Genomic DNA, 25,669 nt, shown 5'->3' with positions numbered 1-25,669 from the left:
AGGCACAAAGAGAATGTAAGGAAGCCCTGGAGGTGAAGGAGCCATACATCAAATTCTTGTCCTGATCACAGTGAAGGACGGTGCCGATGAGCGAGATGACAGCCCCCTGCGAGCCTGGCTTGTTATGAAACACACCCTCAGAATGCAAATCTAAGAAACAACTCCTGTCGCGGGCATGCACGTGGACTTAGGGTCGTCTTGGAGTCAGGAGCCAACCTAGCATCACAGACTCTGTGAACCACAAAAGCCGTTGACGATGAAGCTACGGAGGAGCAAACGGGGCGACTTGCCCAACGTTAGAGTTGGCAGAGGGCAGAGCCGGGGTGGCTCCGGGTTCCGCTGGGTGTTTACTGTCTCCGATGCGGGCCTGCCCTCCCATTCTGTGCTGGGGCCGGGCTCTGCATACTCCATTTCCCGAATCCCCGGCCGGCTGGTTGGGCTCGGAGAAGAAGCAATGGTAAGAGAAGGAGGGCAGGAGGAGGAGGGAGGGGCTTTCTTCCTTGATCTGGCTCCCCTCAGATATTTGCTACAATCGTAGCAATGTCCCTTTTTTGCTACTTCGGCCTTCTTGTAGTAACTCACCTCTGTTGAAATAGTTGACAACAAAACCTACCCAGGTTTTCTTACCGGACCCTGACTGAGACAGTACTTGGTATCGAGAGCTGGTGTGTCTACCCCTTTGGCACAGTATGTCCTACACCTGAGCTACGTGCTGCTTCCTGGTCAACAGGTCCAATGTCATGGACCAGTGTGATGAGCAGCAAGACAAGCAAGATCTCTGCAGACGAGATTATAAACAAGGACAGAAAAATGGACGTAGCCCGGGTATTATGCTGATTTCTTAAGTTAGCAGCTGTACATTTCTCCTTTCCAAGTTATTCTATTTAAATGTTAATACATAAAAATCAGTATCAAGGGCGCCTGGGTGGCTCAGTCGTTAAGCGTCTGCCTTCGGCTTAGGTCATGATCCCAGGGTCCTGGGATGGAGCCCCACATCAGGCTCCCAGCTCGGCAGGAAGCCTGCTTCTGCCTCTCCTACTCCCCCTGCTTGTGTTCCTGCTCTCGCTATCTCTGTCTCTGTCAAATAAATAAATAAAATCTTGAAAAAAATCAGTATCAAATTCACTTTATTAACCAGAATGGGACCTGAAAAATTCTTTTTGAAGTCAAAGCCATTCTCTAGCAGCACCTGCTTAGTTGGAAGCAAGTGAAGAAATCCGAACAACTATGGATTCTCCACTAGATGGCAATCATCCCATAAATTTGAATTAGACTCCCATTACACTAGTAGCCAACAAATGGATTCAGAGTCAGTTGTGTTGATTATAAGCAACAGTCTTATGTTTACAGTGCTTGATGGCAGTGGTTACATGTATTTACATTTGGCCCATTCCTAAAAGATACAAATTGGCATTTTCCAGGACCCTGCTCTCCTTTTAAAGCCCAGATATCTCAAGACTCATCATTCTGGATAGTTTTTTACCACCACCAATCACTCTCAAACCAATATAGAACTTTAACTTAACAAACTAACCAACAGGTTAAATAATGGGAATAAACTAGCAGTTTATCTACTTTCTTAAATTTCCTATGTTCCATGCATGCTAGTTTGGGAACTTTTCAGAAAGATGAACTTTATTTTTTTCTTAATTTTAAAAATTATTTTAAGATTTACTTGAGAGAGAGAGTGTGTGTGCACAAGTGGGGGGCGGGACAGAAGGAGAGGGAGACAACCCCAAGCAGACTCCCCACGGAGCACAGAGCCCGACACAGGGCTCCATCCCACAACCGTTGAGATCATGACCTGAGCCGAAATCAAGAGTCAGACATTCCAATGACTGAACCACCCAGGTGCCCCAAAATAAACTTTATGGGCCAAAAAAAGCATTCCCAGACACTGCCAAATGTCCCCCGGGGAATGTTCCCTGTCGAGAACCGCTGGTCTAGCCACCGCAGGCTCCACTGGGGGGAGTCAAGGCGCCCACTTCCATAGGCAGGAAGAGAGGAAACACGGGAGGGACTGAGCCTTTCATGTCCACTTCCGTTTCCCAAACTCACTATCAAGAGAAGCCACCCCTGTTCCTCTGAAGAGGTGAGTGATGGGACAGCAGAGGCCAAGCGTCATCCTCCAATTTAAAGTCCCCCTGACTCCAGGGCCGGTCTCCCGAAGAGACTTCCTTCTCTCCTTCATTTTTCACTCCATTCTCTACCTTCTCTCTGCATACCCCCCTCTCTCTACTGCATCCCCCTCCTGTCCTCCGAAGGCCACCCAAACAGCCCCGTCCACCCGGGAGGACGATGGGGCCTACGGAGAACAGGCTGCCAGTGGTCAGAGCGAGTGACAGCCAGGACGCGCCGCCTCATCCTCAGCCGTGTGGCCCGTGGCAGCAGGTAAGCCAACGGTGGTGGCCTTCAAAAGCCAACTCACAGTGTGACAGGGGGGCTCGCCTTTAATGACATACGTGGCTTTATTCTGGTTTCCGTTTTTAATTTGGGGAGATAATCAAGTAGCAGATTTCTGAGATTTTGAGACGTGACTTACCATTCATGCTCCCAAGAGAAATGCTGGTTCTGTCTCCAGGTCCTCAAGCCTTTAGCAGCACGAACGCTCACTTGTGTAACGTCCAGCACCGAGCTTGACACCAGCCCACACGTGCGTCCCTGGGACCAAAGCCCAGGCCAAAAGGGCTCACAACTGTCTCACGTTTAAAGCCCCCCTCTCTTGAAAACAGTGCGCTCACACCATGAGAATGTTGGGCAGGTGTGCTGTAACCTTGAACAAAAGGCAAAACTCGTACTTTTTCTTCCAGTGAAAATTCAGTTTGTTGGTCTGTGTTCTTGCAAAATCAGGGTTTTTAAATTCTTGGGAATTGGGTGGAATGAAATCAGGTCACTTTTCTTACCAACCAGCAAAAACGTATGGAACTGTTCAGAAACGTGAGGAACACAAACACATTAGATAGGATCCCTCCACTCCGAGAGCACGCAATGCCAGGCGGGAAAACCTAACAGCAGTTGAGGATGGCAGCCACCCAACATGGGTACTGACTGCGGGCACGAGGGCAGGGAAGTGGAAGGAGGGCTTTATGCCAGGTCCGGAACGAAGACGGAATTCTGAAAACAGACAAGAGGATGACAATTCCAGGCCGAAGGGTAAGAGCAAAGGTACGGAGATGACAAAGTGCACTGTGCGTTTCAGGTTTGGTTTGGGTTGGGGGCTTGTCAGGCAAGTTAACAAGCTTGGAAGCCAGATCGGGGCCGGCCCGGAGGCTTTCTACATCCAGAGTTTGGACTTCGGCTGGAAGGACATAGGGGACACTCAGGCTTCTGGCCAGCGCTAGACGGCTGGAAGGTGAGCAGCGGTGTGCACACAGGGAGACGGGCAGCCAAGCTGGGCGTGGGGGTGGGAGGGAGAGCCGCCAAGCCAGGCCGGAGCACGCTTACTTTAGCAGTTGTAACAATGAGAGACCAAACACCCCAAGATAGATAGAGTTCATTGATAGACCATGTCTCCAGCTGACGAAGGACCTTCGCTTCCATGATCTCATTTCACCCTCAGAACAAACTGTAAACAGTTGTCACATTTCACAGGTAAGGAGCCACCTGCTGCTCAGGAACGAGAGTCACTTCTGGCAATGCTGCCTTCGTTGGTTTGGGGACACTACCTTCTTCTTTCCTCCCCGGCCCGTTATTCCTGCTCAGGAAAGGCTTGTTATTCTGTATTTCCCCGTAAGTAGAATGGTCACGGGCCTCTCGTCTTCTCCGGCTTACCCTCCCATTAGCTGGGCTCACCTCCTCCTACGGTTTCAGCCATCACTTATGAACGGACATCTGCCCAATCTCCCCCGCAGAACGTGGAGGTAAATGAATCCTAGACGCTCAGTATTTTTCAGTATTTTGTTTTGATTCCTTTTTAAAATCTTTTTTAACATGGCCTTAATTTCAAGTTGCTTCAAATCTCTCTCGGAAAGCAAGAGAAGCTCAAAATCTGATTCTGAATGATGCTGATGAGAATCCTATGCGGCAGGCAAGCCAAGTATCGTTAGTCCAGTTTTACAATTCACTCACTCACTCGCTGATTTGTTCAAACATTTATTGAACACTTTTGATGTGCCAGGCCTGGTGCAAGGCCCTGGGTATAACAATGAGTAAGACAAAGTCCCTCCAGGAGCTCACAGTCTAATGGTAAACTACTGAGTAAACTGAGGCACAGAGTGGTAAATGACTTACCCAGTGAGGTAGAGAGAGCTAGGTACTTGGAAATGTGGGACCAGAGCTGGAGAGAGGGCAGGGTACCACTAACTCATCAAAAGCAAACCCCTTTGATTGAAAAGCAAGGCTGCATACAGAAACGTATTACAAAATCTGCTTGCAAAAAGGTTAAAATAGTTTCCAATTTTCATCATGATTAAATTCATGTCTTGCAATGAATTAAGCCATTACCTGACAGTATTTCTATACTTGTCCCTAAAGCTTTAGGGCACGCCACCAGTCGGTTCAGACACAATAACCCTGTAGGGAGCTTGAAATCAAGAAGTATCAGATTTCAATTTCAGCACTGGGAACCATATTGAAATCCTTTAATTAAATCCATGAACTTTTAAATGTATAGCATATTTATGATACTTCTACATGTAGAAGTTTGGAAAAAACTTTCCTCTAACCCCCATTCAGAGGATTCTAATAAGTTATAGATACCACAGAAATTAGAGAATTTGTCTGTTACTTTCCATATATACATTATTTTGGCTGTACAAGGGTGAAAAGTCTGACTTAGACATATTACATAAGTAGCCTAAACATGATACAGATATATACAAAGACAGCACATTCAGACGCCCGTGTACACCCATCGAACGTTTAACAGCTAACTGCAGACGTGAACCTGTGTAAGGCAATTTCTTTTGCGGTAATGACACATGATCCTTGAAGGAAAGGGCACAGTCTGCGAAGCACTGTCCACTTCAGGCCTGACCTCTGTCTCCGCGATTCTCTTCGTGATGAAGTGAGTTCGGTAGGCAAGATGTCTATCTCACTGACAAAAAGCAGTGAGTAATTATAAAAAGAGTTATCTTCAAATGCAGAAACCATAATTATCCAGTAATCGAAGTAGTGAACTTCTCGAAGCCACTACCAGCCTTGACGCTGTGACAGAACCAGAGTTTCACGGATGATTTATTGCTCTGAGAATCAAATGTGATGCATAATTCATCCACACGGGATGTTCCCCAGGAACTCAGTACGCGAATTCTCAAACGCCATCAGTTGCTCACTTCAAGCAATTCTTCACTTTGTTGCGGAGGATTTTCTTCTGAAAAATAACCACCATGCAAGAGATTCTCCTGAGTGAGGGTCTGAGAGGTAGACAGGTAACAGAACGTATAATTCGAGTGCTTAAGGAAAAGGCTGAAGACCCCTGGTCACGAACCACACTGTTATGCTAACGGCCTAAGGCTACCGTAGAGTCTCACAAGAATGAACTGGAACTCAAAACGCACACAGACAGCACCCGCCAGAGGATGGCGACGGGCCGTCTCCGCCCGGACACCACACCAGGCGGCACCACCACAACATCAAAACTATATGGAATTTAACCCTCAAGTTGTTAGAAATAGTCTAAACCGTAGTTGCGAATTACCTAGTCATTCTTTAACTCACTTTTTTGTGGCTAGACAGGGCAAAAATATCTGTAAGAGCACAAAAAGGCTACATGTATATATATACACACACACATATATCAAAAACCATTAGAGTCTTACATCTTCCCAATCTCAGGCTCGGTATAGTTACCTTTAGCGGGGTGTTCCGGATGTTCGCTTTTAGATGAAGAGGTACCTGCACCTTCAGACACTTTACTACCTGAGTGGCCCTGCTCCACTTCACATAAATACACATCAATGGGGCCTCGGGTGCTCCTTATATGTACTGTGATGGAGTTCTGGCAAAAGACACATAAAATACCATAAAAAAAGACACATCAGGATGAATGCGAGAATTCACTAATGATATTGTTTCACTTGCTAGAACTGCCAAAGTTTCATCTCAAGGGATACTGCTGGAATGGTAAGTTCCTTAAGGTGCCTTTCCTTCTACCACACGTGGGAGAGAATCCCGTACTTGGCCTCCGTCACTCCTGCACCGGCCGGCCACTGGGCCACCGGCCACTGGGCCACCGGCCGCCTCACGGCGCTGCCACAGGTCCTCAACCGTCCGGCAGGACTCCGGCACCGCGACGCGAACACCTCCCAACTCGAGAGCCCCCCTTTCTCTACTCCAGGAGCGGACCCCTTCGAGGAGTCTGTACTTGAGAGTCCAAAACCAGTGTCCGGATGCCAGAGAAATCTCAAACACCCTGAAGTCTCCAACGGTAAGAGTGTGTTTAGACCTTCCGACCGCCGAAGAGATACCGCGTTAACTGAACGGGCCGCTCTCTGTCCGCGGGAAAGAGCCAGGGGATGGGATCCAGACAAAACACACCCCAGAAATGTAAAAAATATTCAGAAGTATTGCACGTAAAGGACTATGAATTAATTATGATTATTCACACCTTTCGGCTTTGGAGCTTTAAATTTACTCAGGATTAAAATACTTTTTTTCTGCAAGATAGCAGGAAGTAGGGTGCTTCTACTGAGAATTATGCTAAATTCTTTGTGTTTGGGGGGCGTGTGTGTGTGTGTGTGTGTGTGCGCGCGCGCGCATGTGCACGCCAAAACCTGGGAATGAACCAATTTACGCTAAATTCTTAAGGAACAGTTCAGTTATAAAGGATTCCTTTGTTATTCTGACTGGAAGTGGGTTCAAGTGTCACATGAAGTCTGTTCCCGGCCCTCCCACACCATGAGGCCTGGGCTAGGTACGGACGCGCTCCCTCCGGCCCCACACATCTCACCAGGATCTCACAACAGCGCTCGGGGAGATGCAGCTTATCAGAAGGTCTCAAATCCCTGTGTCACCTTCTCTGCGGCTTCCTGGGGCCAGACACATAGGTGGGAGAAAGACCATCCACGCTCAGGTCCTAGACCGCCCGGCCTGGTCTGGCTTGAATGATATAGCCTATAGAACCCAAGACATGTTTCTACACAAGTTACGTTGCTCAGAACTGGCAGCCAGCTGAGGACTTCCTATTCCGCCAAATGAGAGCTGAGCAGCGTTTTCCATAAAGGGTGAGACAGCAGACAGTTTTGGCTTCGCCGGCCATACCATCCCTTCACCACTATATAATTCTGCCATTACAGAGCGGAAGCAGCCAGACACAATGTCTAAACATACGTGCATGTGGCTGTGTCCCAGCGAGACTATGTATAAAACCCTAGCCAGCCAGACTGGACCTGAGGCCAGTGCGGCCAGGGTCACCCTGGCTCTAGCTTCCCAGATCTCACCCTGCATCTTTGTGGGGGTTGCACACCACTGAATGCAGTGTGCCCCTGTCTACGACTCCCTTACTTACTGCTGAGAATGGCTGCCCACAGGGCCCACGTTCAGCAGCCTTTAAACTGGACTCTGAGTCTTGAGCATGATCCAAAAGCTCAGCAAAATTCAGCAATTATAGCCTGAAGCAGCTCACGGCACAGGGGAAAAAACCCAAAACCCCATCAGTCACCGCAGCATGGACCATCATGTCCCAAAGTAAGGATGTGTTGAAAGATTAGTGGTTAATTATTAAAAAAAAGTTTAAACATCTCTCAAATGACTCCTATTAAATACAAAAGTTACTTAGGAGACTTGGAATAGATCCAAATCTAAATAGAGTAACGAGGAAACATCACCCATAAGTCACAACTTGAGTGTGACTAGATTAGAAGCTGTCCCTTAACTGATTTATAATACACTGTCAAGTAACAACATGTGTGCCCACTTGGGACAGTGGTCTGCTGGGGATAGGAGGATAGATGAGTGGGGAATATTCTTCACTATGAGGGAGGTGAGTCCCTACAGCAATGCAGAGGACATCAGTATGAGCACCGACGGGTCTACCAGGCTGTGAGAACTTGATGATCTGTCTCAAGGGCCACACTTCTCGGTTCTGATTCCATCCCTACCAAGCAACCTTCTGATGACAGTGACCTTTCAATACAAACTTCCCTGCGTGGGGGCGTGTGCTAAGCAACTGGCAGCTGGTAAGAATATTCGCGCCCACACAGCAATTTCACTTTTCATTTTGAATGTACCACTTAGTGTTCTAGTTTATTCATGAGTCTTTGATGAGTCTGGGTAGAGTTAATTCCCCAGAGCCTTCGCTGACACCAGATCTACTGCTGGAACTTCAAACAACGAGGCCAATTCTTGGCGATTCCTCGAAGAGGCATTACGGTCTACCGTCGTCGACTACTGTCTAACAGAGGCACTGTGGGACCCGAGAGTACAGGACACTCCAAGTACAATGATTACCAACAGACTCTGAGGCCAAACCATCTGGGCTTGAATTCTGGTTCTGTCACTTACTGTGTGATCATGAGAAAGTTCATCTCTCTGTGCTTCAGACTCCTCCCTTCAAGAGGATAATGATCATGACTATTTGCTGTGTTACTCAAAACAAGTTAAAGTGTGTAAAGTGCCTCAAGCAATATCAGGCAGGCAGCTAACATGCACGTGATGGTTACTAAGTCATTACGACTGTGACAGCCTAAGCAACTGACCTGCCTCCCTCTTTAAAAAAATCCTTAGAAATGCAGGGATACCTACTTCTCTGGGAGCTGGAACATCCAATCTGGTTTCTGCCGGAGCTTTCACTGCAATAACAATCTGCTCGTGGAAGGCTTGAATGCTATGAATGTCCTGATACGTCACATACGCTAGTGTAAACATCAGTCAAGGGTCTCTAAGCAGAATGCTACATACTGAGGAGATAATTCCTCTCTTATAATACATGCATACAAGTGTAATGTTAGAATCTCTGTAGTTTTTATGGGATACGAACTCACAATTAAGGAAAGCAATTGGTAAAAAGTTATTTCATATATGATTATTATTATTTCATCAACAATTCTTAAGATTTTACAAAGTGTTTTACAATATTCATAACTCGAAGCATTCCTTTAAACTCTAGCGTCGTGATTATGACGACAATTTCTGGAGAAAAATATTAATAACACACACAAAACAACTCAGGTGAAGGTGTTTAACTACTCCCTGCCCCCCATTTCCTACTCATTGCTAGATCTTACTATGAGAACCTTTGGGGACAAAATATTCAGTTTGGATAACAACCTCCTACAATACAAGGAGGAAAACATCTGTAAAAGAGTGGAAACAACTTGGAGAATCAGTGTTTCAGGGCCATTGTGTACCCATGGGGTTTCTCGCATCCCAAATTCTTCTCCATCTCACTATGTGAATTTTTTCATCTTGTTTTACCATGTCGCCTGAAATTTTACCAATTATGTGATTTACTGGGTTTCCCCAACATTTTTTGTTTACTTTACAGATTTTTGGGTGGAGGAACAGCATTTACTTTCCTTCCAGTAACTGGACTATGGAAATAGAGGAGTCTGATGCAGAGTGTAAGTCAGTCTGAAGCACGAACCGCTGAGGATCAGTGACTCCTCACAGAGGGGCGACAAGGACGGAGCAGATGGGCCCGGGAGACCCGGGAGACCCAGGAGAAGATCGCCACCAAAGACCAGTCTCCCCTGCTGGTCCCAGAGGCGCAGCCAGCTCCACCAGGCTCTGTGGGCCCGAGCGGCAGTGCAAGTGCCGAATCAATGACAATTTCATTCTGTTTTCAGAAATAAACTCCAGTTAACAAATTAGGGAAAACCTGCATTTCACAAACGCCAACAGATGTTACTATCTTTACAGCATTCTGACTAAAAAAACAAACAAGAATGGGCCACTGTTTTTATTTTAAATGCAAACATGGATGTTGGTACATGGTCACGAGGCAGCATTTAACCTGAACAAACAGCATACAAACGAGCAAAAGGCATTTATTTGTGTACGTCTGAGGCTACACAATTAAACCTTTACTTGCTTTTAAAACTTCTAAAGGTCCGATTTTGTATTTTGAATATATTAATTAAATCCCCAAGCTGACCCTACTATTTAAAATAACCTGCCTTGGAAGGAGAAATTTTTTTAAAAAAGGACAGAGTTAACAAACAGGGTTGCTGGAGAGGAGGTGGGTGGGGGGAATGGGGAAATTGGGGGATGGGCATTAAGGAGGCACTTGATATAATGAGCACTGGGTATTGAATGCAACTGATGAATCACTAAATTCTACCTCTGAAACCAATGATACAGTATAAGTTAATTAAACTGAATTTAAATAAAACATTAAAAAAAAGACAGAGTTAAAGGATATCTTTCATTTTCTTTGTCATCTGTTAACTCAAACAACTGCTGAGCACAATCCTTAATTAACTCATCCAAAGCATCTTCCATTGCTGATAAGTCAGAAAGTTCCTCCTGCAGCTTCTTCTGTTGGGGCACTGCTCCAAAATTGCTAAGATCAGATCCTCTTTACAAGAAAGGTATTTGGGGAAAAAACAAAAAAACTCACCATCAGTAACATCCAGGAGATTATAGAGAATACAAGTTAGATTACTGGAACTTCTCCAAATGTTAACACCAGGTATTTCACAAACTGACAGACAAAACTAGGTACTTGAACGTCACCCGTGACCTCCTTTTATTCTAGACAACCATTATTCTTCCTATACATAAACTGGTTTTTGTCCTCATTTCTAGTCTCTTACAGAGAGATTAAAAAAATCCAACAAACCATTATAAATCTATGGAAAGTAATAGTAATAAGGAAAGCTGATGGAGGTCATTGAGCACAGACCAAGAGTCAATAATACCGTTTAAGTCTCAGCTCTACTACTTATAGCAGGACTTTTAATAAGTTATAATCTTTTAGTCCTCTATGAAAAACAAGGAGTACAGACTAAAATGGTAGCTCTTCTGCTAAAATTCTGAGTATTTTTCCCCTCATGTGCATATAATACTTGGTTCTATCTGAATGTAATGATTATATTCAATATTCTTAAAAGACATACTTTCTCTAGTTACTACTACCTACCATATCATATTGGTATGATATGACCCAAGCCACTGATATTTCTTCTTCTTTATGGAAAATGAAGATGAAAAAGGCTGTGGCCCCTTTACCTTTGGTTTACTAGTTTTCAAATCTGATTCCAATTAGTGATTCAGAATGCAATCTGATATTAACCCTGAAAGTGTTATTTAATGTTATTTAGCAAACATGTCCAGATTAGAATTCAATCTGCATTTCTGTACTATTGAAAAAAATAACTTCCTTTAAGAACCACTTTGCCCTAACAGCAAAGTTCATTATTTAGAGCCATTTCATGATCTTTGTTGGTAGATTTTTCATTTGCCTGAAATGTATTTATATGTACTTACACGATGGAATTGTTTCTTACTGATCCACAGTATTTGCTTATTGTAATTATTAATAGCTTTCTTCTTATGCACATGTGCATACACACATCTATATGTATAACTACATCTATATCATAAGGTCTTTCTTCCATGATTCTCCCTAATCAAATATGAAGTCTTTAGCAATTGACTTTTTTTTTTTTAGAGAGTGAGTGAGTGAGAGCATATGCACAAGTGGGCAGGTGGGGAGAGGGGGAGAGAGAATCTTAAGCAGGCTTCCACGCTCAGTGCAGAGCTTGATTTCAGAACCCTGAGATCATGACCTGAGCCAAAATCAAGAGTTGGACACTTAAGTGATGAGCCACCCAGGCGCCCCTAGCCAACTGCCTTTTAGACATTGTCTACTGATTGTTTTTTACATTCAGGAAGTGTGTGATCCATAGCCTATCTGACTCATAACCACCTGGGGTAGTTAAGAATGTAGATTAGATTCCTGCCTTTGCCCCAGAACAAATGAATTACAATCCCTGGGGCGGGACGCTTCTAAGTGTTTATTACATTACACTGTTTTACAACCTCAACTAATTTCCTCCTGATATCAACAATCATTTGGGAAAAAAAAAAAAAATCTCCTAAATAATCAGACGTCCCCTTCTTATGATCTTGAAAAACAAAACTCTTAAAACTAATCATTATTCCATTCAACTTTTCCGTAATATCAGAATGATACTCTAGGTCTATGGCTTTTATTTAGTCCTAAGTAGGAAAAAAATATGTACCTTGTGGGACAATGTGAGAAATTTTTATAGAATCCTTTCCTAACAAGAAGCCATCTCTTACTTTGTTTTGTCCTATCAAAAGACTGCTAATATCTAGCGTTTCAAGCATGGTATTGTCACCTAATGAGAAGGGGGAAGAAAAAAAGAGAAAAGCCAGGAATAGTTCGAAACCAACTCACATCCATCGAATATGGTTCTTAGACTTTTTTTCAACCAGATCGATTCCATCTAAAACATTGGTGATGTCATACACTCTTCGTTTCCGCACTCCCAGTTTTGTGGCGACCTTGTTTAAGTCGAGAATACCCCCAGGAGCAGATCTGACAAGATCCATAAATTTTCGAGTTAAATAAACCAGAGATACATCAAAACGAGGTCTCTTCACTTTTAGAGCTTCTGGGAAACAAAACAAACAAATTCATAAAATTCTCAATAGCATTTCTTTCTCAGCTCACTAAAAAAAGTAATTTATTTCCTCAGTAAGCACAGACCCCTACAGAAATTCTACACACTGAACACATCATAGCTAATTTTTATGAAATACATTTCTCACACTGGATAAAAAGGTATCAGCCTAACTCAGGTAAACAAAGGTTTTAGTCTCAAAGGAGGATTTGAAATACGCAGCCAAGTCCCTTGGCCATGGGAATTTGGAGGAGTCTGTGGCATCTTATCAAACATAAAGTAGAGAGTTTGCATTTCTACCCCCACCACTCTCAGGAATAGGATTAGAAACAGTTTTTAAGATTAAATTTCTTATTTGGTCTTCAAGTTAAGGAATTCTTTATAAAGCAAAGGCAGAGACTTGACTTTTTCTTTTTAACACTTAAACTGTTCCTATACATGTCATAGTGTAACCCTGATGGAAGTTTCTCAAAGAGCTCAAATTAGTCTTCTATTAAAATATTAGAACATATCTTGAGGAAAAGTGGCATCTCTATTTTTTTAAATATTCACTATCCTATATTAAGAGATAAGCAAATGAAGGGGGAAGATCTCTTTAATTCCCTCCCTCCTTCCCCGGCTCTGATGATTTTAGTTTTTCATACATACCCTGCCCCCACAGCACACAGACACACCCAAGTGTCAATATGTAAACGTAACTTTTAAAAACAAAAATAACAGACTATTTTTAATAAGCTGCTTTAACTCAACATTGTGAACATCCTCACTTGGCAACAAATGTATTTCAATGTTATTCTTTTTTTTTTTTCAAGTTTTTTTTATTCATTTATTTGACAGAGAGAGACACAGCAAGAGAGGGAACACAAGCAGGGAGAGTGGGAGAGGGAGAAGCAGGCTTCCTGCTGAGCAGGGAGCCCGTTGTGGGGCCCGATCCTAGGACCCTGGGATCATGACCTGAGCCGAAGGCAGACGCTTAACGACTGAGCCACTCAGGCGCCCCCAACATTATTCTTAATGGCTGCATAATATTTAACTGCACGGAATATTTGCTAAACTTACCCCAATACTGGAAATTCTGACTGTCTCCAACTTTGCTGTTTTGCCCGATACTTCAGTAAATCTCCCTATAGCTAAATTTTTGTGTGCATCTTTGTTTCCTTTAGTTAAGTTCCCCGATTTGGAATTGACGGGTAAAAGGGTATTTTAGGGAATGTCTGTCCCGCTAAACCTGCTATCCAGGTGGGGGGTTCTATCAACTTTACACAGTGTTATGTGTGAGGGGCTCGGCTCACGCGCTTGCCTGAACCGAGTATTAGCGTTCCTTTCATCTTTCCCAACTTGATATTAAAAAACAAGTTCTTATGGTTTGTTGTGCAGAGTAAATATTTTACAAATAACCCAGGTGTCCTTTTGGTGTGGAGTATCTGATCTCTCTTTTTTCTACTTTCACAGCATATGACAGTGAGTATGCTTCAAAAGAAATATTCATCCTGTCTTCGATCAGGAAATCCCCGTATCCAGAACCTCTAAAACGTCATTCAGTTTAAAGCCCAGTGGTGGCTACTCCAAGAACACAAGTATGTATTTTATAATACACATGTCTTCTCTGTGGAGACCACTCCTACACTTACGATTAAACAGGAATAAATAGGAATTAAAATGGGGTTTAATTAGAAGAAAGTCACCATTCCACAAAAAGCCTTGGCAGACTACAACAGAGAAATCCTAACGTGAAAAAGCATACATCTAATCACCCTAATTGCTAACACGACAGGGTCTCATAAGCTCAGGGTTAAGTATACTCCCACCACGTCAGTCACTTTAGAAAGTGACTTTAGAAAGATATTAACTGAAAACCTGTAACCTGAGAGTTGTTGATGGAATACAAACATGATTCAAAAGGTTTTCAAACTAAAGATGTTCCTTAGCCTAGTAAGGAACTCTATCACAATGTCCTGAGGTCAGTGCCAAGCGAGGCATCCAAGGTCCCCGAGAAGAGGAGCTGAAACCTGACTGGAGAGGGAGTAAGTAAATCTTCCTGAAGGGGGTGAGTGGGCAGAGGACAGAAAGGTAGAGAGGAAGTTCTTCTCCCCTCTGACGGAGGGCAAGGGGCTTAATGAGACAGAGCTGTGGTTGAGAACGGGAAATTCAGGGAACCCACCGATGGTAGGGATGGTGAGGGCAGCAGATGAAGACCAGGCTGCCCAGTGGAGCTGGAATGACCTAGAAGGGCCCTGTCTTTCTGCCCAGCTGTTCTCTACTGCCTTGTTTCTTTTAAGGAAATGAGGTGGCTTATAAATTTAATACAAATAAGTAAAACCAAATAAATGAAGAGTCAGGGTTTTCTCTATTCGTAATAGAACACTGTGGAAGAATTCCAGGTTGCATGAGATTCCAATCCCAGTTCTGTGTTAGGAAAATCCCCCTGGCGGCACAGTGGAAGAGCCTAAAAGCAGACAACCTATTGAGGAGGCCGTCCCGCCATGTCAGCTAGGGAGGGAGGGAGGACCCACACTGCAAGCAGCAGTCTAACCCAGTGGTTAAGACGAGGGGCTCGAGTCCAAGGTGTGGGGGGTGAATACTGACTGAGGCCTCAGTTTACTCAGCTATAAAAAATGAGTAATAATCCACACTTGTATTTTAAAGGGTTGTTGCGATAACGCATGCAAAGAGCCTGACGCAGCTCGCACTGTACAAGCTCAGTGTGTGTTAGATGATACTGCAAGGTGGTGGGGACGGTCAGACGAGGGACACACTTCCAACGTAAAACTGACCAAACCTGGGCACCAGCTATGGGTGAGGCTGTGGCAGTGGCTGAGGAGAAATTAAGGGCTGATATTAAGATCTACATGTGGGGGCGCCTGGGTGGCTCAGTTGGTTAAGCGACTGCCTTCGGCTCAGGTCATGATACCGGAGTCCCAGGATCGAGTCCCACATCGGGCTCCCTGCTCAGCGGGGGGTCTGCTTCTCCCTCTGACCCTCTTCCCTCTCGTGCTCTCTGTCTCTCATTCTCTCTAATAACTAAATAAAATCTTTAAAAAAAAAAAAAAAGATCTACATGTGGGACCTATGCACAGTCTATTCCTTGTGGTTAGGACCTAATTAAGGGGAAGTTAGGGGTGGGGCTATCTATGGTAACAATTTCCAGAAGGATGGGAACCAGAGCAACTGGTACTCCCATCTCCTTTCGATGACTCTGCACGCTGGTCCATGGCAGGAATGGGACAGAGCAAAGGGAATCAAAGGAAAACTTGAGGCCAAAGACAGTTCTCCTGCCTGTTGTCGAGGGCCTTCAATTCTGCTGACAATACTGCTCTCACAGAATTTCGAGAAAATATCCTTAAACACAGACCATCCCATTTTAAAAATGATTTCTAAAAGCAACAAAGAATAAACTGGCATTTGTGCACATTATTCAGCCCACAATCTCAGGAGTTTTTGCTGGAAGTCAGTGTACGAATAATATATTTTACTTAAGTTTCTCATCAACTTATGTACATTTAAAATAAATCGTTTAAATCATGTGAAGTTCAAACTACAAAACCTAAAACATATTTCAGGATCAACTTACTTCTCATGGACACATACTGTACATTATCTTCTAAATTAATCCTTATTTTTGATGGCTAGAAAAGAGAAAATACAAAAATTTAAATTAGTAATTTAAAGACAACAATGCAAAATGAGCAAAAGCAAATAAACAGCATCTCCTGGATAATATAAGGCTTTTTTTTCACCGTGGGGTAATAATGAGTTGTGAGAAAAGCAGCCCTTCCTCCATACTGGATCCACCCTAACTGTGCTCACAACTGGCAGCGCTCATAGAGTTATGTTTCTAACGGTGCACAGGCCTCCATGAGTATGGATGGAGTAGTTACAGAAAGGGATGGGGGAGAAATACAAATGAGAAGTTACTACTGAATAGACACTAACCATCCCTATCAGATACTGAGGATAAAAAGGAATACAAAGATGATTGGGAAACAGTCTCTGACTCTGGAAAGCTCAGCAGAGGTAGAAGATAGGTCTAAAGTGGCAAATGCTCATCGCTTCTATTTAAGTGTAAGCGGCTCCTAAAAATTTGCTCATCAGTTTTCACAGGTGGCCATGCATTCCCATTATAATTAATGGGAAAACAGCAGCATTTCTGATAATGGAAAATAATGCATACTACCTTCGTATTAGATTAATAAAAAAACTTCTTTTAAATTCTTCAAATAACCAGGAAATGAGTAGCAGCTCCACTCCCAATGTTCACCATCTTATCAGGTATTTAGATGCTATGAAAGTTTACATAAACTGGTAGTAAAACATCTGTAATACATTTAAAAATCTTTTTTGCAAAAAATAAATAAAACCTTTAGATAAAGCCAGGTAAACAGAACCTTATATTAGCCGCATGCTTACACAGCAAAGCACAACGATGACAGGTGCCTCCAGACACGCTGTGATCAGGTTCAGCTCTTGCCTCAGTGAAAAAACTGGCCCCGAAACTGGCTGTAGCATTGGGACAGGTGAATTCCATAAAGTGCTCTAAGAGAAGAATGGGCAGGAATACTATGGATACACCCAGAAAGGGATATCACAGAAGGATTCACAGGGAAGGGGATCCCCAGCTGAGCCTTGAAGGACAAGCCAGATTTTGCCCGAACCCGTGGGAGCTTCAAGAGGGAAAAGAGAGGATTTCTAGTGCAGAAAATGCAACAAAGGTATGAAAATTTAAATGGCATGGTACCTTTTGAAGACCCACCTGTGTGGTCAGTGCAAGACTAACATGACACTGAAGTTGGAAAGGCATGCTGAACCATACTCAACATAGATCATGGAAGTCATGCTAAGGAGTTTGGACTTCATGTCCTAACCAGTGGAGAATCACCACAGATTTCTGAACAAGGATATGACATACCCAAGCTCATGGTTTAGGAATATAATTATGGTAGCCGTACAGCAAAAGGACTGGGGGATGGGGAAGTCTAAAGGCAAGGTGAGCAGTTCAGAAGCTCTTTGTTTATCTTGGTGTCAGCAAATCCTTGGCACAATGATTTCCGTATCACCTATGAAAAAATTATAGCATCTCTTAGCAAGTTAACTAACTTGATATGGAATAATTCTACTGAAATAGAATTCTGCTGTAGAATTAGCAACTTAGTTGTTAGAATGTAAAGGACAACGCAGACCTGCTGGGGTGTGCAAAACCTGAGTCGGGAAGGCCTGTCTTGGGGGCAGGGACTACGCCCGATGAGCTCTCCGAACAACAGCGCTGACAATAGCAACCTGCAAACACAGGACCCGCCAGCGAACCACTAAAGGGCAGTCCTCTTAAAGTCAGACACAGATGAATGTGACCACCGGTCACTGCTATTTCTATATTTACCCCTTCTGCTAAAATTGTAGGAGACAGAGTTTACTGTAGAAAGATTCTTAAATGAGAAAGAATCCATCCTCGGCACACTGATTTGAAACACAGATAGACAAATATCCTAAATTGCTATATGTTCCTTAAAAAAGTACACAGGAAGGGTTATACAGCAGGGCTCATAGGTGCCTTGCCGCAAAAAGACTTCTGGTTCTTAACTTAGAGTAGCAGGGCCAAGTCCTACATACAGGCACTTAATGGTATCCTAACAGGCCGCCTCACTATCTCCTCGCCGCACATTCCAGAAGGGCAGCTTTTCCGCTCTGTACTCCCCTTTCTTGTCGTCTTATCCCGACTGCTGCCATTTGCAGGTTGGCACAGGGATGATACCTCAATCAGGCATGACAACAGGAGCAAGGACAACTTGCTTTTCCACACACTCTCCCATAAATGTGGCCGCATTGCCAGCTGTCTACACCGAGAGCTGTGGCAAAGCAGAGTCCAACGGCATCCCCCCCCCTTTTTTTTTTAAACCTTTTGACTATGAAAACACAATCTCTTTATCTTGGAAGAATCACAACAGTATTGTGGCCTCTCCGGGGCAGACATCCCAGTACGTATAAATCCTACAGGTGAACAATACTGGGGATTTCCAAAGTGTCCACAGTAATGACACATTCATCTCCTTTACATTCAAAATCGTTCTTGGCTTAAGACTGGGGTTCAGGACTACCAGCTACCTGACTTCTTAGACACTGAGAGATCTGGGCCTTTATCTGTAACAGAATGTGTTGATATAATTGTATTGCCCATTTTCCAAGCTACTGTGAAGATTAAAAAAGGAATTGTGTTAATTGTAAAATTCTATGCAACCGTAAGAGACTATTATCATTTTGCGTTTTGAACCAGAACAGCGTCTGGCACATTCAAGCACTTGGTAAATATTTGTTAACATGTGAAGCTGAAATAGTACCTTGTCACAGATAACTTCAACTGGTAAGTAACTCAGAACTCTGAAACAATGAGTAGTTAAGACACAAGGACACAGGGTGAAGACCCCCTCTTGTGTACACCATGAATCAGATCCCTGAGAGATTATCAAGCATCATTTTCTGTGTTCTAATACAACATTCATCATCTGGCTAGATCAGCCTGACACCTGGCAAGCCTTTCCAGCTACTCTAACTTTGGTAAGGCATTCAACAAGTAGGCCAGGAGCCTTTCTGGAAGTAGAAAGGACTAGATAGGACTCCTTTCGAAGTGGCTTTAAAATCAGAATAAATGGGGGCACCTGGGTGGTTCGGTGGGTTAAGCATCTGCCTTCCGCTCAGGTTATGATCTCAGGGTCCTGGGATGGAGCCCCACATCGGGCTCCCTGTTCAGCGGGAGTCTGCTTCTCCCTCTGCCTGCCGCCCCACCCACTGTGCGTGCTCTCTCAAATGAATAAAATCTTAAAAGAAAAAATCAGAATAAATGTTTCCTCACAGAAGTTAGTAAGCTATTAAAAAAAAAAAAAAAGCAAATGAAATGCCATGCCACCCCTGCACTTGGACGCAAATTATTTAGGTCCCTCAGATCAGAGCAGTGCACCTCACCCCTGGAGGGAGGCCAATGAGGCTCTTCACTCTTGTATGGACATCCTCCCCACCCTGGGTATGAACCCAGAAGCAGACAAAGGAGCTGGAATAGAGAGAGCTCCCACTCAAGTGGAGGGGCCTTGCCCCTCTCAAAAGGAGACGATTGTGTAAGCTCCTCTCAGGGATACCCATTTTCTTTTTATTTTGAAATAATCTCAGCCTTCATCGAAGGTACAGAAGTAGCACTAAGAACTGCTATATACCCTTCATCCAAATCCCCCATATGTTAATGTTTTACTACATTTGCTTTATCATTTTTTTTTTAAAGATTTTATTTATTTATTTGACAGAGAGAGACACAGTGAGAGAGGGAACACAAGCAGGGGAAGTGAGAGAGGAAGAAGCAGGCTTCCCGCGGAGCAGGGAGCCCGATGCGGGGCTCGATCCCAGGACCCCAGGATCACGACCTGAGCCGAAGGCAGACGCTTAACGACTGAGCCACCCAGGTGCCCCTCATTTTTTTCTCTATACACACAACTTTTTTCCTTGAATCACTTGAGGGTAAACTGCTGACCCTAAGTAACTCACTGTGTACCTCAAGGATATTCTCCTATACAACCACTGGATAATTACCAAAACGTCTGTTTGAACTTAGCAGTTTTGAAAGAAACTATCAGCAGAAACCTGGACTTTGAGGGCACTTCAGTGAAGGTTCAAAAGGAAGACAGGATCATGCTACTACAAAGCAGAAGAAGGGAGACGTCTGTTATGCTAGGACAGAATGCTCAGCAACACCATCAACTGCAGTTATGTGGGAAGCTGACAGTAATGGCCCAGGTAACCTGAGATTTCCACACAAAGTGTTGACTGTGGCACCTGGTTTCTCCCTGCAGCCTACAGTAAAATGTGTGAGAGAGAAATCGAGAAAGGGATTGTTAAAAAGGAGCCAGGACTTAAAGGCTTTAAAAATTCCCAGCCTTGGGGCGCCTGGGTGGCTCAGTCGGTTAAGCGTCTGCCTTCGGCTCAGGTCATGATCCCAGAGTCCCAGGATCGATCCCTGAATTGGGCTCCCCACTCAGCGGGGAGTCTGCTTCTCCCTCTGCCCCTCTGCTCTCTCTCAAATAAATTAAAATCTTAAAAAAAAAAAAAATTCCCAGCCTCTCCAGAAGCTCAAATTAAGAAATGACACCTAAGAAAGACCAAATCAAAGGCATAATCTAAAGATGAAGGCGAAGGGCCCTTGGGTGACTCAGTGAAGTGTCCGGCTAAGCGTCCGGCTCTTGATTTCAGCTCAGGTCATGATCGCAGGGCCGTGAGATAGAACCCTAAGTCGGGCTCTGTGCTGAGTGTGGAGCCTGCTTGAGATTCTCTCTCCCTCTGCCCCTCCCCCACCTTTTCTAAAAATAACATAAAAATTGAAAAAAAAATAAAGATGACGGAGACGGTGTGACTGTACAACTTTTGGGTAAGACCTCAGGTGGATCAAAGATGGTGCCTCAGAGTGCTATGCAGTCATGCAAAAGGCCTTGAGAGATGAAGGACGAGCCCCACAGATCCTCTAAATCGAGGCCAGGGCCTCTACGAAGCTCCGGGGCACTGTCCATCAGCCTTTCCAGCAGGAGCCCAAGGTGCAGAAGGGTTCATCCAGAAGAAAGGTGGGATGTTTGTCTGCTGAGTGAACCACAACAGGATCCACAGAAGGTCCACACAGTTTCTGAGGGAATCGTATCAGCAAAAACACTGTCAGCTTGGATGAAAAGGGACACTGTTTAAACTGAAAAGACGTTACTCAACACCCAAAATTCTATTGCCAGTAAGCAGGCTGATAGAATTCCTCAGCCTCAAATAGGGACTACCTCTCATGAGGAAGAAAGGAAGACAGACAGTGGAACCAACAGCCCGGAGGGTAGAGCTGAGAGCACAGAGCATTGTTCCCTGAGACCTAACCAAGAAATTTCTAACACATAGCAAGCTGATTTTCAGAACTGCTCTGGACCGGTTACTTCCCTGTGACTCCCATCTCCTCCTTTAGAAACAGGAATGCCTACAGCAGGTACCCTGTCTGTCCCACTAGTGTGTGCTGGCTGAGCTGGGGCGGGGCGGGGGGGGGGGTCTTCTAATGGTCTTTTAAGTTTCATGGCCTAAAGACCTGTAGGGGCTGGACTGGGCTGCATCTGAGGAGCCTGGATTCTTATTTTATTCTCTAAGTATAAAATCTGTTAGTTTGAGGCTCAGATTGTCCCAGATTAGGCCAGTGGGAGCCTTTTCAAAGTGGTGCCTGTGCAGGACACTTATTTTTGACCTTTTCAGCATCTTGAGAATGGCAGTCCTCCAACTTCTACGGGACTAAGCTGCCAGGGCGCCAGCGCGGACGCCACTGCTTCTAGAGCTGACGACCCACCACTGGGGGGAGCTGTCACCGTCTCCATTCCTCTGGAGGAGTCTCACTGAGAGGTTACTCTGGTAATTTCCCTGAGGGATGCCAAGGGAGAGCTCAGGAGTAGTCAACCTCAAGAATGGACTACCTAAGAACTTTCCCTTTCAACCCTCCAACTGGTTCTGTGCCCCCACTGGTTCAGGCTTGATACTAGCCTCTTTGTATCTCAGCTGGGGAATGAATGGAGAAGGCAGAGGCCGCCAAGCTGAAAATCAGCAGGACCCATCTCGATGCACACAAGCTCTCAGGAGCCAGCAGCTCCTGACAGGCAAGTCAGCACAATGGAAGCTATTTTACTACTGCTCCATTTCCCACATCTGAAGACTGCAGAGTAATTTATAATTTGAGATCTCAAAGGACGAAAGGAGAGAACACGAGGTCAGTTTTAGGGACTAAAATCTTAAGCACTGCCTCTGTTGGTTAAACACTCTTCTATACAGATGTCTCTTTGTACTGCTTGCCTATTTTAGGGAGTCATATTCCTTTAAGAGCCCTTTGGAAATACACCTTTGTCCAAGGTGTTTGCATTCTCCTCACTCATTCAGATTTTCCTCATTTTTCAATGTGCAGACTGAGTTCCACCTCCAACTAACACCACTTTCTCCCTTCTCTAAATTCCACAGTTTTCAAGCCATTTACCTGCGGAACATCAAACACTCAGCCAGATACATGACGAAGCTTTGCACAGCAACACACTTTGCTAAATATCCAGTCACTAGCCAATAAAAACACCGAGAGAGCTGTTTAAATCACCATTTTACAAGCAGGAAAATAAACACACATTCGAACATGTAAGAGTACGTACTTCAGTCATCCAATAACTATGTACCAAATGTTTTTGTGAGAGGCACCAAACCACTGCAGATATAACAACGAAATGGACAGAGTCACTGCACTCAGGGACCTAAGAGACACACTGCAGACAGGGTAAGCACAGGGTGCTTTAGGAGCACAAAAGGAGTGCCTAACCTAGTCTTGATATGTCAGATGTCAGAGAAGGCTTCAGACAAGGGACCTATACATCCAGACCTGAAAACCAGGGGAGGTAACAAGGAAATGTGTGCTTTTTAAAAAAAAGGCTTTCTGGGCGCCTGGGTGGCTCAGACGGTTAAGTGTCTGCCTTCGGCTCAGGTCATGATCCCAGGGTCCTGGGATCGAGTCCCGCATCGGGCTCCCTGCTCCTTGGGAGCCTGCTTCTCCCTCTGCTTCTCTCTCTCTCTCTGTCTCTCATGAATAAATAAATAAAATCTTTAAAAAAAAAAAAAAGTTTAAAAAAAAGGCTTTCTGGGAAGGTGGAGTATGAATATGTAGGGTCCAAAAGAAATGGAAATGTGGAAATCTAGCAACTATAAGCAGGTCAAAAAAGATAAATCCAGGAACCTGACTATATTAAGAAGTTTCTACTCTATTCTGAAAGCACTAGGGAACTGCGATAGATTCTTTAAGCCAAATGACATGGTCAGAAATACGCTTTAAAAAGACCACGATAGTTACTACGTGAAGAATATCTAGAAGTCTGGGGGCAAGACCAGAAGCAGGAAAACATTGCAACAATCTGAGAGTTAGATGGTTAGAAGTGCCAAGTATTGGTGATTACTTTTAATTAGATTGGGAGGATAGAGGGCGTCAGTTTGGAAAAGAGAAAAGGCAAGGATGATGCCTAAGAGACCAGCTTGGGCAATATGGTGGGTGGGTGCCACTTATAAAGATAAGAGATAGCAAAGCTGTTGCCTGCTTCGGCAAGAAGATAATGAATTCAATTATGCATAGGAGTTTGAAATCTAAGTAGAGACATCAGTAGACAGTTGGAAGGCTCTGAGCTGGATTTATAGATCTAGGAGTTATTATGACATGGCAACTGAAACTGCCAAAATAGGTAAGAATATCTAAGACTTCAAGGGATGTGTGTATCTTCTGATATTAAATGCAAAATTAAGTGGTTTTTCCACAGTTGAGAGTTCAGGGCTTTTATCAAATCCTCAAAGATGAAGACTACCAATATAGATGGTTACCAATGAAGATGGTATCAGAAGTCCTAGGAGTGGTGAATGACGTCCCACATGAAGAATGTGTAGAAAGAGTAGAAGAAAACCCCAAAAAACACCAACATGTAAGGAATGCAAAGAGAGCAGTTTGCAAAGGAGCACAAGGAGAGACCAAATGGAGCACTAAGAGTATGTATGGCCAAGGAAGCCATTCAAAGGTGAGTTTCCAACAAAATAAAGTGGTCAGTCGTGTGGAAACCAGAGACAAGGGGTGAAACATCTGATGGAACTAACAAGGTTGTTGGCGGAACTTGGTTAGAAGAGTCTTAGGGCTGTGCTGAGGGCAGAGGTCCCCCCCCACACCCCGCCGTGGTAATGACAATGGACACAGTGAATGCAAACAATTTTCTGGAAAAGTTTGGAGGAAGAAATACAAATGACAGGGTTATCTAGAATTAAGGGAAGGCTCTTTTAAGATGGGGAAATATTTAGGATGCAGTTTAAGTAGTCAAGAATTTATCATCAGGGGTCAGACATTGTGAGGTTAAATCCAGGCTTTTCCAGGTAGTACCTAAGCACTGGCAAGCCACTTAACATTTCCAAGTCTATTTTGACAAATGGAGAACAAGAATAATAAGCTCGCAGGACTGCTACGAGGAATTAAAGGAGATTATGCTCATAAATTATTTTTGAGCACTGAAACACCATGATGATTGGGCATATTAACTTCAGCAAATGTTTCGTTATTATGGGAAGAAACCAGGAGAAAAGTTGAAAATACGGGGAGAAATGGAAAAATGTTGCATTCATCAATGCCTCTGAGAACCAAGGTTCTATTGCACCTAGTCTAAAACAAGAATAGAGGAAATTAACCTTACGCAAGGAGGGAGCGCGATCTTAATTTGCTGAACTGGCAGCTGTGGGGTGGGAAAAGTAGTGTAGGGTTTCAAATGGCTACAGTCAAGAGAATGGGAAAGGAGGATGAAGACAAACACAAATAACTCGCAGAGATACAGCGAGGGTCCAGCGGAGGTAGAAAAAAGAGAAGTTGGGCAATTTTCTCCAACAGTGCTCCCTAGCCCTAGATAAAAGCCAGTAAGACTGACAACACTTTTGGGAGCAAGTGTTGAAAGAGGAAGGCGAGAGAGTTTTAAGTGAAAGACCGACCGGCTTGGTTCAGAGCACAGGATGGGCAGCTGTAGAGTCAGGGCGACGGGGTGCTCCCACCACGAACCCGGCCCAGGGGGAACTCACGACCCAGAGAGCGGTGGGTCCGGCTCCCCAGCGAACGAGAAGAGGCGGCTGGGCCTGAGATCCGCCCCCGCGCCACCCCGCGCAGCGCCAGGGCCCCGGGCGCTGCCGGCACAGGCCATCCCCGGGGCTTACCAGCAGGCCCTCCACATTGATGGGGTCGCGGCACCGGCGGCGCACCGTCTCCTCCGCCGGGTCCACCAGTAGGCTGGGCAGTTTCCGCGCCGGCCGCTGCTGACTCATGCTGCCCAGCCGGCCGTCCCTCGCCTCGCACCCCGCGAGCTCTCCCGCCTTCTCCAGCTCCGGCCGTGTGCCGCCCCCAATGCGCCGGGTCCCGGGGGCCGAGCACGAACCGGGCCCGCGGCCTGCTCGGAGGCGCCGCTGCCTAGGCAGGCCCGCGAACGAATGCGCCACCGCCCCACGATCTCGGGAGCTACAACGCCGACGGGAGAACAGGGTGACCCACGACTCTCAGGACTCCAAGCCCGCCATCTTCCCGCATGCGCAGTGCGCCGCCCCCAGTGCGCATGCCC

The 25,669-nt window shown here is 44.8% G+C and overlaps 1 protein-coding gene across 7 annotated transcripts; it reads right to left on the bottom strand.

The window, feature by feature from the left end:
* Nucleotides 1–4,079: 4,079 nt before the first annotated feature.
* Nucleotides 4,080–25,669, bottom strand: E2F6 (E2F transcription factor 6). 7 transcript variants are annotated; one of them, XM_081797184.1, is made up of 9 exons: nt 25,272–25,667; nt 17,477–17,584; nt 16,938–17,063; nt 16,102–16,156; nt 12,305–12,521; nt 10,301–10,456; nt 8,683–8,797; nt 5,791–5,938; nt 4,080–5,311 (listed from the first exon to the last, which is right to left on the bottom strand). In XM_081797184.1, the coding sequence occupies exons 3-9, from the start codon at nt 17,034–17,036 to the stop codon at nt 5,262–5,264; spliced, it is 840 nt and encodes a 279-aa protein (XP_081653310.1). In that variant the 5' UTR covers nt 17,037–17,063; nt 17,477–17,584; nt 25,272–25,667; the 3' UTR covers nt 4,080–5,261. The 7 variants fall into 7 exon arrangements, with proteins under 7 accessions (XP_081653310.1, XP_081653309.1, XP_081653313.1 ...); XM_081797183.1 differs by lacking the exon at nt 17,477–17,584 and having other exon boundaries at nt 25,272–25,669; XM_081797187.1 differs by lacking the exon at nt 16,938–17,063 and having other exon boundaries at nt 17,437–17,584; nt 25,272–25,664.

Source organism: Leptonychotes weddellii, chromosome 10 (genome assembly GCF_054177405.1).
Source record: "Leptonychotes weddellii isolate Sample4059 chromosome 10, ASM5417740v2, whole genome shotgun sequence".
NCBI lineage: Eukaryota > Metazoa > Chordata > Mammalia > Carnivora > Phocidae > Leptonychotes > Leptonychotes weddellii.
The sequence above is the reverse complement of the archived record's forward strand: the minus strand, read 5'-3'. Positions and strand labels throughout refer to the sequence as shown.